The sequence below is a fragment of the Fusarium coffeatum genome, assembly GCF_003316985.1.
Source record: "Fusarium coffeatum strain FIESC_28 chromosome Unknown BRIP53273_contig_258, whole genome shotgun sequence".
Taxonomy (NCBI): domain Eukaryota; kingdom Fungi; phylum Ascomycota; class Sordariomycetes; order Hypocreales; family Nectriaceae; genus Fusarium; species Fusarium coffeatum.
This window is the reverse complement of record NW_022158050.1, coordinates 1-13457: the sequence shown is the minus strand read 5'-3', so window position 1 is coordinate 13457 and position 13457 is coordinate 1. Positions and strand designations below refer to the sequence as shown.

Here is a 13457-nt window from a genome sequence, read left to right as displayed (position 1 = left end):
AAAGGTAGTTAATGGTGTCGTTGTTACCAACACGAATGTAAGTTATGGTCCACCATACTGCCACAATGGTAGCCAATTACAAATAGGTTAAACCTCCCACGGGCTGGACGGCCAAATACGAAGATTTCAGCAGTCCCACTTAATGGGGGGATGACGGAGAGGTCGCTGATCTTGTCAGCGCTTGCGGTATTAGTGGAGAAGTCAAGCCGCTTTTCAGAACCCGATACAGCAGCAACGAGGTTATTTTCATTATTGAAATTAACAGCGAGTATTTTATTCATGATGGCCAGAGTGGATGGGTGCGACGTATTGTTAACCCGACCGATTTGAGGGAAATTGTGGAGTTTATCAATGAGCAAGGGGGGCTTCGACTTGAGACAGAGGACCTCGGTAAGATGCCTTCTTTCTTTTGATCTTCAATAATTGAATACGTCCTTCAATTATCGACTGTACTGTTTCTTGCCAATGATTCCTTTCTCCAGTGTCGTGGACTATATGTACCCAATTTTGAATTGCTTAGTAACAATGAACGGGCGAATGGTTTAGTGGTATAATACTCCCTTAGCATGTTCGCTCCTCTGAGCTTCATCACTGGGAGTGGTCCAGGGTTCGATTCCCTGTTTGTCCAACGCAGCTGGTTAGATTCCGGCAATATCTCATTTTTTGCATTTGTACAAGCCTTCACAAAAGTTTATCGACAGAGTTATATGTAACATGTGACATAATACTATCAAGCATAGCTATTCATTATATACAGTAAAGACCGTTAAACCATAGCGTGCATAACAATGCTCAAGCGAGCACTTTGCATTCCAAGAGAAGACCAGAATTAACCATGAGAGATGAACAGTCTAGAGTACACAACCAGTCATCGTACTCATAAACATGACCTAGATGGTCTCCTACTTAGAGCTTGATGGCAGGGCAGTCGAGGCAGCGAGCATCGTACCAGGCAAAGCCCTTGCCGGCATCAGCGGGGTTGATGGTAGTACCGGTGTGCTTGAAGAAATAGCAGATACCGTTGGGCTCATCGTAAGCAACAGCCTTGCAGTCAGGCTTGGTAGTACCACAAGCAGCAACACAGTTCTTGCGGTCAAGAGCACCCTTGTGGACGCTATCGTAGCTAGTGGCAGCCCCGTTGTTGCGCCAGCCCTGACGACCGCAGATGGCGCCGTCCTTGGAGTTAGCGAAGCCACAGCCAGCGTCGTAGAACTTGTAGCCGGTGGGCTTCTGCTGGACAGCAGTGGTCTTGATGTCGAACTTGGAGAAGTAGCAGATGCCGTTGACATCATCGTAGGTGATGGACTTGCAGTCGGGCTTGGTGGTGCCACAGGCCTTGATGCAGCCGTCAAGGGTCAGCTTGCCCTTGTGGATGCTGTCGTAGGACTTGGCCTCGTTGTTGGTGCGGTAGCCGACGAGGCCGCAGAGGGAGCCGGAGGGGATGTTGACCAGGTTGCACTCCTCAAGGCTGCGGCAGGGCAGCTTGTTGTTGGGGGCAGCGGCAACAGAGGCGACTGACAGAGCAGCAGTGATGAGAGTGGAGTATTGCATCTTGAAGGTTGGTGTTGGAAAGGGAGAGATACAAAAGTATTCTGTTGCTTTGAAGTTGCTTTAAGTTGCTTGATGAGGAGTTGAGGTTGAGTGGTGAAGATGTGATTAGAGCGACGATCCTTTCTCTTTCTTATAGGGCTCAGGAGAGGCTGAACACAAAGCTCTGTTTGCCTTCATCGAGAGTCTAGATCTCCCGGACTGTCGGTCTGGCACGATGTTTTGACGCCGACTTGCGAAAAAGGAATCGTTCATGATGTTTGTTAACAGCTGAAAGACCATGTCCTGAACTATTGAACAGATTATCGAAACTTAGCAAGCTGTTGCAGCAGCTGAGAGGAATAAGGGTCTTGTTCTCGACGGACAAAGTCGTCCGTGTAGGCCTCAACTCCAAGTCCAGTCTCGTCGCGAAACCCGGATCGCTGTACCCGCATAACCATTACCGTACTGCCGGAAACCAGGGGTCAGGAAGGCCCCGGCAAATCCAATTGGCTAGGTAAGTTAAGGTTATTGCTGGCAATTAAACTATTGTAAGCCACGAGACGTTGGCTGTTGAGTTCCAAGCAACATTTGATTGCTGGGGTTTATTTCCGCGAAGGTGGTTGTGCGGAATTTGGGATTGGCCGGCGGATTACTGGATATGGAAAAGTGGTTGGACATCAGGGTCAGGGATTGGAGAGTGAACGATCTGGTTGTAAGGTGAAGGATCGTGGCGTTACGAGTGTCTAAAAAAGAGTTTAGCTTGGTGGAGGCTCCTGTTGAAGGACGTCTTATGTAAAACAAGCGAGGTAACCCCTCTTCATCTAACGTTGGGAAAGCTACCCGGGAGGAACACGATTATTGCTTACAACTAGAGAATATTTACGTGCCTAGTTGAGATAAAAGATCCTTAAATGAGAAATACAAAGAAATACTCGAGAGAATTGGTCAATCTATCGATTGTGCCAATTCATTGTATTTGAAACTGGTAAAACACCCAGATTGTAGTTGTGCAGAATACGGTATTCGATCGAACATTCTCGGCCAACCCACGAGAACAGAAACATTCTACAAAGAGTCGACCAAGAGAAAAACAACTAAGTCACTAGCCCTCATACGAGTTGAGAGATTATAATCTAACTAGAGTCGCAGTGCTTTGGTCGAGTCGAGACTCGAAATTGAGCCAGCACCTGGGAGAATACCAACGCCTCTCCTTGACGCGAGTGGCGAATGAGGACTGGATGTTCACCCAAGTACGTACTACGTACTACGTACATGGCCATGCAGCTGAGTAACACGGTTTTGACCAGGGCTATTCAACTCACAGGTAAGCGAGCTTTTCTTACACCTGCACTTATTCCCGTGATGCTATCTCCAAGTTTAATCCCCTTCCCTGCGCGTTTCTACACTTACTCTCTTCCGATCTCGATTGACTTTTGGAATTGTTGTAAAGCCTTTTGAAGCTCTGGAATGCTGTTCCTGTCGATCCGATCTCGGAACAAGCCTCTGAAGCCATTTCCAGTCCTTATCTTAGCCACTCCCGGTCAACTGGCGATATCCACTCTAAGCCAGCCGCAGTGGAGATCGCGGAATTCGACCGATCTGATCTCGCTAATCAAGCCCCTGTGATCTAGGTTAGACGACACGAAAGCTCCATATCGACACACCTTTTCTGAGTCATGCAATAAGGAAGCCGTTGATTTGCGACTTGTACGCTGAAAAGCAATAGGGCTGAACGAAGGATTGCAAACCTCGCAGTGTTTGGCGAGACAGCCATTGTGAAAGAGCCAGTGCTTTCCTTTCCGCCGCGCACGCGTCTGTATGGTCATTCCCATCTGCGTGCAATCACAGGAACGAGTCGGTCAATTTGCTCCGGCATCGTGTGTTGTTCTCACATCCCTCGCAAACATCATCCTTACAATAGAACGTGGCTGATTGAACGAAGCTGATAACTTATATCAAGAGGTTGGGTTAATCTAACCTGGCTCAGCGATGAAATCTTTAATCCCTGAGGCAATCCTCATTCTGCTGTACCGGTGACTTGGAAGAATTGATGCCGGCGGCAACGGCCCATCCTTGATAATCGGAACGGAAAGATGTTTAAGGCATAGCGATCCCTGTCCAGTCAAGTGCTCTACCCTGATAACTACCGTATAAGGGTTGATAAGATAACCGATAAGCGTACTGCAGCAGAAGCAGACTCCTTTTCTTTGCGGGTACCAGCGGTATGTTCGGCTGCTGCTACGGCTACACCGAGCAATCAGTGAAGCAAGCGCTGCATCTCTTCACAGCGCATCTCATTGATGACTCCATAATACCTCCGAATTGGGCTGGTATAAGCGAAGGAATGCGGGAGGTGATTTTGCTCAATCGAAGCTGAGCGTTAACCTGGACTAATCTTCGTCGACTGAACTCTAGTAAATTGCTTCTTTCCACCAACCCGTAACATGACTGGTCGATGTAAGACCACTTCAAGCTTGAGCTGTATGCCAAGATGCTAATTCTAAATACGGTTTGTCGTAATCCACGGCGTCGGATCCGGGTCCAGCGGAATTGTAACCTCACCGTTTCAAACTATTGACACAAGCGCCCAGTTAGCGCTATACCCGATTTAAAGTCAAGAGATCCGGTTAGTGACATCGCAATGGGAAACGTTTATTCCCCATGGTTTTTATCAGGGGGATTAAGCGCCAAGACATCCTGGAACCAATAGTTTGTACTTAGCTTCAGTCGCGTTAGCGGACTGTCGCCCTGCTAATACAGGGGAACTTGTGGTGGTGAGAGTATCTTGATAGGAAGAATAAAGTGTAGTAGAGGTTGTCCCAACTGCGTGGCTTTCTGCCCTCTGCACACCGACCTTCTTTCACTCGTTCAATATGGTTTCTGCAAGGCTCTTCGTCGTGGCCTTCGCGCTTCGCTCTGCTGTCGCTTCGCCATGCAAACCTCGTCCCATTTCGACGACCTCAGCTCTTGAATCGTCTGCCACTGCCACTTCTGGTTCCACTTCTTTGACCTTTGAGAGTTCCACTGATGTCTCATCCACCTCCAGCGAGACTTCTGTTGAGACATCTGGCACTTCAACCTCTGACGTGTCTCTGACTACTGCAACCACTGGTACTGCAAGTAAGACCGAGACCTTGTCCACGAGTGCCACTGGTGGTACGAGCGCTGAGTCTCTGCGGAGTGAGACCAGTACAACAGATGGCTCCACCACCGTCGGGACCTCTGCTGGGACCACGACAACTGCGGGCGAGTCTACTTCAGACACAACCAATACAGTCCTGACCACCACTAAGGCCGTGACAGATGGTACTGAGTCTCCTTCAGTCACAGCCTCCACAGCCACTTCTACCTCTGAGTCTTCTACCGAGACTTCTGCTGAAGCTCATGACACCACTTCCACTGGCTCTGCCACCCACATAGATACGACAACCGCAATTGAGTCTGCTAGCGATACCTCCACTGACGTCTCGACAACCACAGGTACGGAGCCTAGCTTGGTCACCACTACCGTAGCCGACTCCACCACCGACACCTCCGCTGTGGACTCTACTACTGACACTACTGGGTCCCCCTCGGACACAACCACCACGACTGAAGCGGTCACCTCGACTGAGACCTCTACCGAGCCCTCTACTAAGCCTCAATCTACCACTGTCACAGAGTCTATGTCAGACACAACCACAACGGCCAACTCTAGCATCGAGTCCACCGAGTCTACCGAACCTACCTCAGACACCGCCACAACAGCTCAGTCTACCACCGCGACTTCCTCAGAGGGCTCTACTCCGACAGCAGAGTCTACAACCCAGACCTCTGCTACGGCCTCTACTACCCCTACCACCGTCGTCTCCTCAGACACGACTGCTACCACTGGAGCGGCCACTTCTACTGAGACTTCTACTGAGCTGCAGTCTGCCGCAACCACTGAGCCCACCTCCGACACCACAACGGCCCAGTCAACCACTGCTGTGTCGACCGAGGCCTCGACCACGACAACTACTGAGTTCAGCTCGGGCACCACTACTACGGCCGAGGTCACTACCGAGACGTCTTCCACTGAGGCCTCGACTACCACCTCTGCTGAGTATTCGTCGGACACTTCCACCACTGTAGCTGCCACCTCAACCGAGACTACCTCTTCTACCCTTGTCGAGTCCACCACAACCACTGCCGAGGCAATGACCACTTCCAGTGAGGAATGCAAGATCTATCCTTATATGCTTATCTAAGCAACCTTCAATTGTATATATTATATCGTTCTTACTGCTACCTTAGTAGGGCTGTAGCAGTATATATATAAGTCATATAGATTTATTTCAAGAGTGTTTATTAAAGAAGATGTAGTCAAGTAGTAAAGAGAAGGTATGAATTAAGTAATAGTCCTTTCTAATTTTTATAAATCTCAAGAATAACCAGCACATCTACAACACCGCTGGATTCAATTCGATAGATCGCAATTCCTTGTAGGCTGTCGCGTTTACACATCATGCATCCGCCAGCACTCACGTAACGCCCTGGATGTTCCATTACTTTGATGCAGGTCGATCGCTTGCCATAAATTTCAATATCTACGACATAGAAATGATTATCATCATCGCCGATCTAAATACCTCTTTAAAGGAATATTCTATCCTGAGCGATGGCACGGAGGTAGGCCGTAAACACGGGCGGCTATTAATTAAGAGCCAGGTCGGAGATATTTGCGACACGGTAAAAATACCAAACATTGTGATTGACAGACCGCCGGATGGCAGTGTTGAATCTGTCCTTGGACAGGGATCTGGGGTTCTTTGAGTTCCCAGAGGTACGTTAGACTATCTTCCTGTCACAGCTATAAGAAGTAAAAATGATATATAATCGATACTAAAAGATGCGGGCTAAATGGCCCTTGATGTTTAAACATCCAGCATATATGGCAGGGGTAGGGATGTGGAACGCTAATTAATGCTAGGGTACAGGCTGGTAATTGTGACTATTCATCTACTCCGTAAGGTAACATGTTAAAGTTTGTTTGGCACTAAAACCTTGCACGTTTCAATTTCGCTACAGGCACGGAGGCAGGCGACGTTTCAGCCAAGTCTAGAGCCACTATAACCATTTTCGACGGATGCAAGCTATCGCAGGTATATATAGAGTATCTATTCCATGGGTTAAAATATGCTATTCTCTGATCTCTATAAAACTTCAACGTCCCATATTTACTTGTGTATTTATATTTTTTTTTCATCAGAAACATAAAATGCAGTTCGCTTTAGTCGCAACTCTTTTCGCCGTTGGCGTCTTTGCCAAGAATGGGTAGGACTCCACTTTGTACCGTTGTTTTGTCTCTGTTACTGACCTCTCACTCAGCTGCGGATTTCCCGACGGCCCAGACTGCGTCTCACTGGGCAAGGGAAGTGACGGCTTGGAAGTATTCCGTGCCGATGGCTGCTGCCTTCTGCCTGCTCGTTGCGGCAATGAAGTCGGCGTCAACTGCCGTCGCGAGAACGAGGGCCCAGATGGTCTACCAATCGACACAAAAAGGGTTATGCACCGTCGTGGTGCGCAGAAGAGCTACAAGGCATAGGTCGGGTGTAGCAAGTGACACAGAGTCGGGCAAACCATGTACCACAGACATTTGTTGCTACTTTAGTGAGAGGCAGGTCCTCTTGGTGAGACATATTGCTGTCAGTATTACTATATAATAAAGCAATAACTTCTTGCTTGAGATTTAAGTAACTGAACCTATGTAGCTAGGCAATATTAAAGTCGAAGGTAAAGTCAAACGGCTTCATATAACAACGATGCTGCTCAAAGGGCCTTACAGCAACAGTCGCACTTCCCAGCCCGTTATTGTCATAGTCCAGATGTAATACCGTCATGTTCAACGGCTTCAAATCGTGCGGGTGCTTGGCATCATCAAGATCAAAAGGCATATATCTCCTCGCCGTGAAACTGAATTCCTCACCCTTGCTTCGTCGAGCATCAAGCGTAACATCCTTGTTACCAATCTTCAGCCAGCGCAAGTCCTCTCGGTTGCCATTCTCCTGAGGATAATCGTAGTGGGTGAATAGGTCGGGGACGCTCGAACTGTACTGTCCGATGCGACCGGCCTGCTTCGAGTCCTTGTAGCTTTCGCCGGGACCGCGACCGAACCAGGATACATCATCGAAGGACTCGGGCAGAACAGCCATGAGGCCGATATGGGGAATGGTGTGGGATTCGTTCTTGCCAATGAACTCGCCCTTAGCTTGCAGCTGAAGTTGTGGTCCTGAGGAGGGGATCTTGTAGACCATGTCTGCCTCGATGCCCCAAGCTTGAGTCAGGACCCCAACCCAGACCTTGTAGTGCACCGTGGCGCCATCTTGGTCAGTGGACCAACTAACGTCTCTGATTTGTGGATAAACCATTGAGATCCTATTCTTGTCCCACAAGGGTCCATCGCCCGAACCGGACGCGTCATTCTGGGTCAGAGCGCGGTAGAAGGAGAGCTCGGGGCCGCGTTGGAAGACGTCTACGCCGTCGATGTTCCAAGTGACGTTTCCTTGGAGAAGATCGAAGCCGAAGGTAGCGTCGCCGCTCTTGTAGGTGAGTTTTGTGCCGTTGCGCTCGAACTCTGAGGGTTCTTGCCGGCGGGTGAGAGAGGCTGTGTTCTTGGTGGAGGAGGTGGGTCGCTTAATGTGAAGTTGGTCCCACGCGATGAGATGACCCTTTGGCGCCCAGGAAGCGTCTTCGTTGAGTCTGAACTCGACAGTAACCCAAGACTCACCACCCCAGGTACTGTTCTGGGGAGGGAGCGCCAGAGTCCTGTTCTCACCACCAGCGATCTTGGGAAGAGAAAGAGGCTGAGGCTCAGTCTTGAGACCGTCCGCGACTAGATGCCATGAAGCATCGAGATGACTGAGATCGAGAAAGTCGTAGTGGTTGACGACAGTCATCGCACTGCCATTCTTCGCCAGCTTGACAGACACAGGTTGGATGACCTTGGCATACTCTCTCAGAGAAGGCATGGGCGTGTGATCAGACAAGGTCAATCCATCCATGATAAAGTCGGCATCATTGGGTTCATCGCCGAAGTCACCACCGTAGGCGTAGTAGGTGACATTTTCTTCCTCCTTGAGGATACCATGGTTGCTCCATTCCCAGACAAGACCACCTTGAGACTGGGGCTCGGTTCTGAACATGTCAATGTACTCAACGAGACCACCTGGACCATTGCCCATAGCACTGAAAAAGGTTAGCTTGATTGCGAGTGCTTGATTGAGGTGACTTACTGGGCGAACTCGCAGAGAACAACAGGCTTATCACCATGGTCCTTGATCCACTGTCGCACGTAATCAGGCGTAGTATACATCTGACTGTACATATCCGTCGAATTGGCTTCATGGTCCTGCTCGTAGTGAATGACCCGGCTTGGGTCACGATCTCGGATCCACTTGCTCATCGCAGCATGGTTCTGGCCATAAAAGCACTCATTACCAAGTGACCAGATAATGATTGAAGCATGGTTCTTATATCGCTCAACGAGCTGACGAGCCCTGTCGATATAAGCGTCTTCCCACTCGGGATTGTTGGAAAGCCACTCCGCAGCCTTCTCCTCGGTGTCTTCAAAGGTTCTGAAGCCGTGACACTCAAGATCGGCTTCTCCAATGACGTAGAAGCCGAGCTCATCAGCGACATCGAAGAAATCGGGATGGTGAGGCTGATGCGCTGCACGAATGGCGTTGATGTTGGAGCGCTTCATGAGCATGAGATCTCTTCGCATGTCTGCGTAATTGATTGTGCGGCCTGTGAGATGGGAGTGCTCGTGTCTGTTGACACCGTAGATGATTATGGGCTTTCCGTTCACGTAGAAATTGGGTCCGCTCATTTCCACGCGACGGAGACCGGCCTTTTGGCTGATGGTTCGTCCGTTGAAGGTGATGAGGAGGGTGTACAGATTGGGAGTTTCGGCGGACCACATGTGGAAATCATCTCCAGAGATTGACCTCTCGTAGACCTTGGAAGAAGCACCCTTCCAATCATCGAGCGTCGTACCATTTGGTGCAAGCAGTTTGATGGCCAAATCATCTTCTTTGCCTTGAATAGTAACATTGACTTTGAACGAGCCCTCATCAAAAGAGTCGCTCAATTCGGAATCAACCTGATAGTCAACAATGGACGATTCGGAGAATGGGATGAGATAGACGTCGCGAAAAATACCAGAGAGCCACCACTGATCTTGATCCTCGATATAAGTACCATCAGACCATTGATAAACGCGCACAGCCAGTTCATTAGCCTTTTCTGCAGAAAGGTAATCCGTGATGTCAAACTCGTGAGCATTACGACTCCCTTGCGCATAGCCGACCTCTTCTCCATTGACTCGCACATGGAAGGCACTGTCTACGCCCTCAAACCTCAATCGAATCTGTTCGCCTTCCCAGTCTTCAGGGACCTCAAACTCTCGCCAGTAAGAGCCCGTTGGGTTGGAGTACGAAACATTGGGCGGGGTAACAGAAAATGGGTAGTCGATGTTGGTGTAATGGGGACGCCCATAGCCCTGCAGCTGCCACATACCGGGGACTTCAATGTCATCCCACGAGGTAGTATTGGCGGTCTCCCAAATTGGTGCATCAAAAGGACTTGGATCGTAGTGGAATTTCCAAGTTCCATTCAGACTGTGATAAAGACTCTGTTCTCGATTGAATGACAGAGCTGATTCTTGATCGGGGTAGGAGTAAAAGTGAGCTCTGGGGGGAAGGGTGTTGCGCTGGAGGACATTGAGGTTGCTCCAGTCAGGCAAGGCTCCCGGGAAGCCGCCCATGGACATTCCAGCAGTCGACAGAGACATCATGGTGACTTGATGAGACGTGAATCCTGTACCCATTCTGTGCTAAAACAAATTTGTTTGACGTTTTATATGTTGTTTTCACCTCGGTTCAAGTTGTTCTCCATCGACGATGCCAAGACAGCGATCGTCATTGGTAGTTTGCGCACCTATCGCGACACAGCAAATCTGGGGTATATATCCGCGATCTGCATGAATAATCCCCGCAACCTCGCACGATGCCGAATTATGTCATGAACTGTTTATGTACTTTCCCCTCTTCCCCCGCTGAAACGTAGCATTGAAATGGAGATGTGAGGAGAAAACTTGATTGACTAACAAAAAGTTCCTAACTAACCCGATGCCCGTTGAATTAGGCATATCTCATGTGATCGTTATAGTTCTTCTACTGTAACCCATCAATTCGATTATTGCGTCACTGGCATGGGTGATGGAGGCGGGTAGTATTGAGGTTGGTAAGCAATCTGGATACTGCCGGTTGCTTGTGGAGTTTGAGGTTCAACTGGGAAATAGGAACCTTTGTTGTCGTATTGGTAGCCATTCATGGTTGAGCCTGTTGGGAGAGGGGTTGGAGGCATTTGGTACTGCATTGGTTGAGGTCTGACTTGAGGAGCAGGTATAGGTGTGCTGGTGATTGGTAGAGCCGATGCATTATATACCTGCTCTTGCTGGTTGATGGGGCCATAATGCTGCGGGTTGTATGGTTGCGGAGTGAAAGATTGGGTACTGATCATTGAGTCTCCTCTGTTTAGATCACTGGCTAGAGGAGCTTGGTAGTTGCTGGAGGATTGGGGTGTAAGGTATCCAGCTTGGATGTGAGTTTGGGGCTGGGTTGGAGGCTGGTATCCGGTATGTTGCAGAACTTGCTGAGGGCTCTGGATAACACTGGACAACTCCATGGGTGGTGACATTTGACCTGCAGGAACAAACTGTGGCGTTGGCTGGGGATGAGCTGTGACAGATGGAGCATACCCGGAAGGAGTTGGTGGTGGTGGTGGGATGTATCCGACTGCCGCTGGTGGGCAATGTCCAGCTTGCGGTGCTCCGGGAATCTGTGCTGAAGGGCTTTGCACTATACATTCCTGCGCAGGCGGCATCGGGACATACTGCCAAGGTGGTGGTTGATGAGATGCAGTAGGTGCAAGTGTCATTGGAAGAGCTTGTTGCATTGTAGACATGTCGAATGGCTGCGCTGTGGGGACGGGAGTGTATGAAGCGATGACCGGCTGTGCTTGTTGCTGTGGAGGATATTGAGTCGCCGGAGTTTGGGGTGGTGAAAAAGTCTGGCCATTCGCTGATGGCATGCGCGATGGCGCATAGGATATTGGAACTTGTTGCTGTTGGGAGTAGTCGTAGGCTTGCTGCGGTCCAGTCTGTTGGGGTGCCAAGTATGTAACCGGCTGGGCAATTGGTTGAGACTTGAAGTCCTCAGGATACCCATTCGGGGTCAAAGGATAAGAAGATTGAACAGGCGCCAGTCCAACAGCGGCACTATAAGGCGGAGGTGGCATGGGAAGAGCCTGAGATTGGCCAGTAACGACATACTGACCACCATTCGGATACTGCTGTACAGTATAGCCAGCCTCAGCAGCCTTCGCATCCTGAACAGCTTGGAAAACACCAGCTTTCTGAAAGGCCTTCTTCGCATCCTTCTTCTTCAAATGATCTGTATGCCTATGCTCAACCATCATTCCCGCGCCGTCAAGCGCAGCATGCGAAACGATCTTGATAGCTGTCTCGTTCGCAACAATTGATTGAATCCCATGCTCGGCTCCAGCTGTAGCTACAGCATCAGCGCCCATTGTTCCAACACCGAGAGTCACCACACCGATTGTCCCGCTGACAGCCATACTGCCAAGAACATCTCGCTTTCGAGTATGATCCGTTGCGTTGAGGCGATTGAGGTGACGTTCGATAATTTCACGTTTTTTGCGCGCGTTGTGGATTGCTGGTGCGGCCATTGCGACGCCGATTGTCGAGACGCCGAGAGTCAATGGGATGGCGCAACCCGATACGGCAGTGGAAGTAGCAGCGCCTGAAATTAAGCGGGTGTAGTGCTCCCATTCTCGCTGAAGTTCTTCCAGAGTAAGACCCTGGCATTTTTGATCATAGGCTTTAAAGTCGAAGGGCATTTTCGGCGTGTGTTGGAGATATGCTGCGAATTGACAAGATGCGTTGAAATGGGCGCCAAGAGAAAACTATATACAGAGACTTGGCAAAAGCTGAGCATGCAAAAATAGATCTTGAGGGTTCTGGACCACGCCATGGTCCAATTTGTAAGCCACGTAAGGCACACAGGTTGGAGGATTGCTTGATGAGGTGGTACTGGAAGTTCAGCTAGCATGCTCTTGGTTAGTGAGACTTCAGCCGCACGAGGCTTTCAGGCTTTCAAGGCACACAGGGTCGGTAAGAAGCCAATAAATAGCTTTTGGACTTGAATGAGTTATTTTACTGGCGTTACATTGCATCGCAATACAGGAGGTAGTAGATTAAGCAAGTTCGCAGTTAAGGATCCCAGAATCAAGACAGCGTATACTGTGTAGTTCTAATCTAAGATATTTTAGCTTCTAGCATTGAGAATCTTCAATTTATCTCTCTCGATTGATAGTGGATTTATTCATCCGCTCCAGGTGCAACATGCACTCCATTTACTCTGCACACCGGGCAGTAGCTTGGTCCTCAAAGCAATTGCCCATCAGCACCTTCGGACAAGAATTTATTATCGCCGAAGTCGAAGGCATACTTACACTTGTCACAATGATAGCGACGAACCTTGTTGAGCTTCTCTCTCTGTAAACAAATTATCTCCACCGCAAAAGGTCCGTTCGCTGTGAATTCGTTGACAAAACCTTCATTTTCCACCATAATGAGTGGATTACGGTCGGAAACTCGGCCTCGTCCCAGCCTTCGAGCTCTATGACAGCGGTGCTGAACTGAGTACGAGCATGTTGCTTCAAGGACTGGACGTCGTATGTGTCTGCGATTTGGTACACTGTAGTATGAAAAGCCATAGCAGACTGCCCCGATGTGACGTCATAGTCTAGATGATACATAAAATGCACCATAGCCTCGACCACGATCAGATAAAGTTTTGGAAGATATTTACACTTTTCAAAGG

The 13457-nt window shown here is 49.3% G+C and overlaps 5 protein-coding genes across 5 annotated transcripts; 2 read left to right on the top strand and 3 right to left on the bottom strand.

Annotated features, from left to right (window-relative positions):
- Positions 1-906: 906 nt before the first annotated feature.
- FIESC28_09685 (uncharacterized protein) lies at positions 907-1551 on the bottom strand (the record flags this gene model as incomplete). The annotated part of the gene is made up of 1 exon (XM_031163821.1): positions 907-1551. The coding sequence occupies one exon, from the start codon at positions 1549-1551 to the stop codon at positions 907-909; it is 645 nt and encodes a 214-aa protein (XP_031012113.1).
- A 2852-nt stretch (positions 1552-4403) lies between these two features.
- On the top strand, positions 4404-5759 carry FIESC28_09684 (uncharacterized protein; the record flags this gene model as incomplete). Its single annotated transcript, XM_031163820.1, has 1 exon — positions 4404-5759. The coding sequence occupies one exon, from the start codon at positions 4404-4406 to the stop codon at positions 5757-5759; it is 1356 nt and encodes a 451-aa protein (XP_031012112.1).
- A 1010-nt stretch (positions 5760-6769) lies between these two features.
- FIESC28_09683 (uncharacterized protein) lies at positions 6770-7096 on the top strand (the record flags this gene model as incomplete). The annotated part of the gene is made up of 2 exons (XM_031163819.1): positions 6770-6825; positions 6880-7096. The coding sequence occupies 2 exons, from the start codon at positions 6770-6772 to the stop codon at positions 7094-7096; spliced, it is 273 nt and encodes a 90-aa protein (XP_031012111.1).
- Positions 7097-7262: 166 nt separating this feature from the next.
- On the bottom strand, positions 7263-10345 carry FIESC28_09682 (uncharacterized protein; the record flags this gene model as incomplete). The annotated part of the gene is made up of 2 exons (XM_031163818.1): positions 7263-8736; positions 8784-10345. 2 exons carry the CDS (start codon positions 10343-10345, stop codon positions 7263-7265), a joined length of 3036 nt encoding a protein of 1011 aa, XP_031012110.1.
- Positions 10346-10746: 401 nt separating this feature from the next.
- On the bottom strand, positions 10747-12471 carry FIESC28_09681 (uncharacterized protein; the record flags this gene model as incomplete). The annotated part of the gene is made up of 1 exon (XM_031163817.1): positions 10747-12471. The coding sequence occupies one exon, from the start codon at positions 12469-12471 to the stop codon at positions 10747-10749; it is 1725 nt and encodes a 574-aa protein (XP_031012109.1).
- Between the last annotated feature and the right edge of the window lie 986 nt (positions 12472-13457).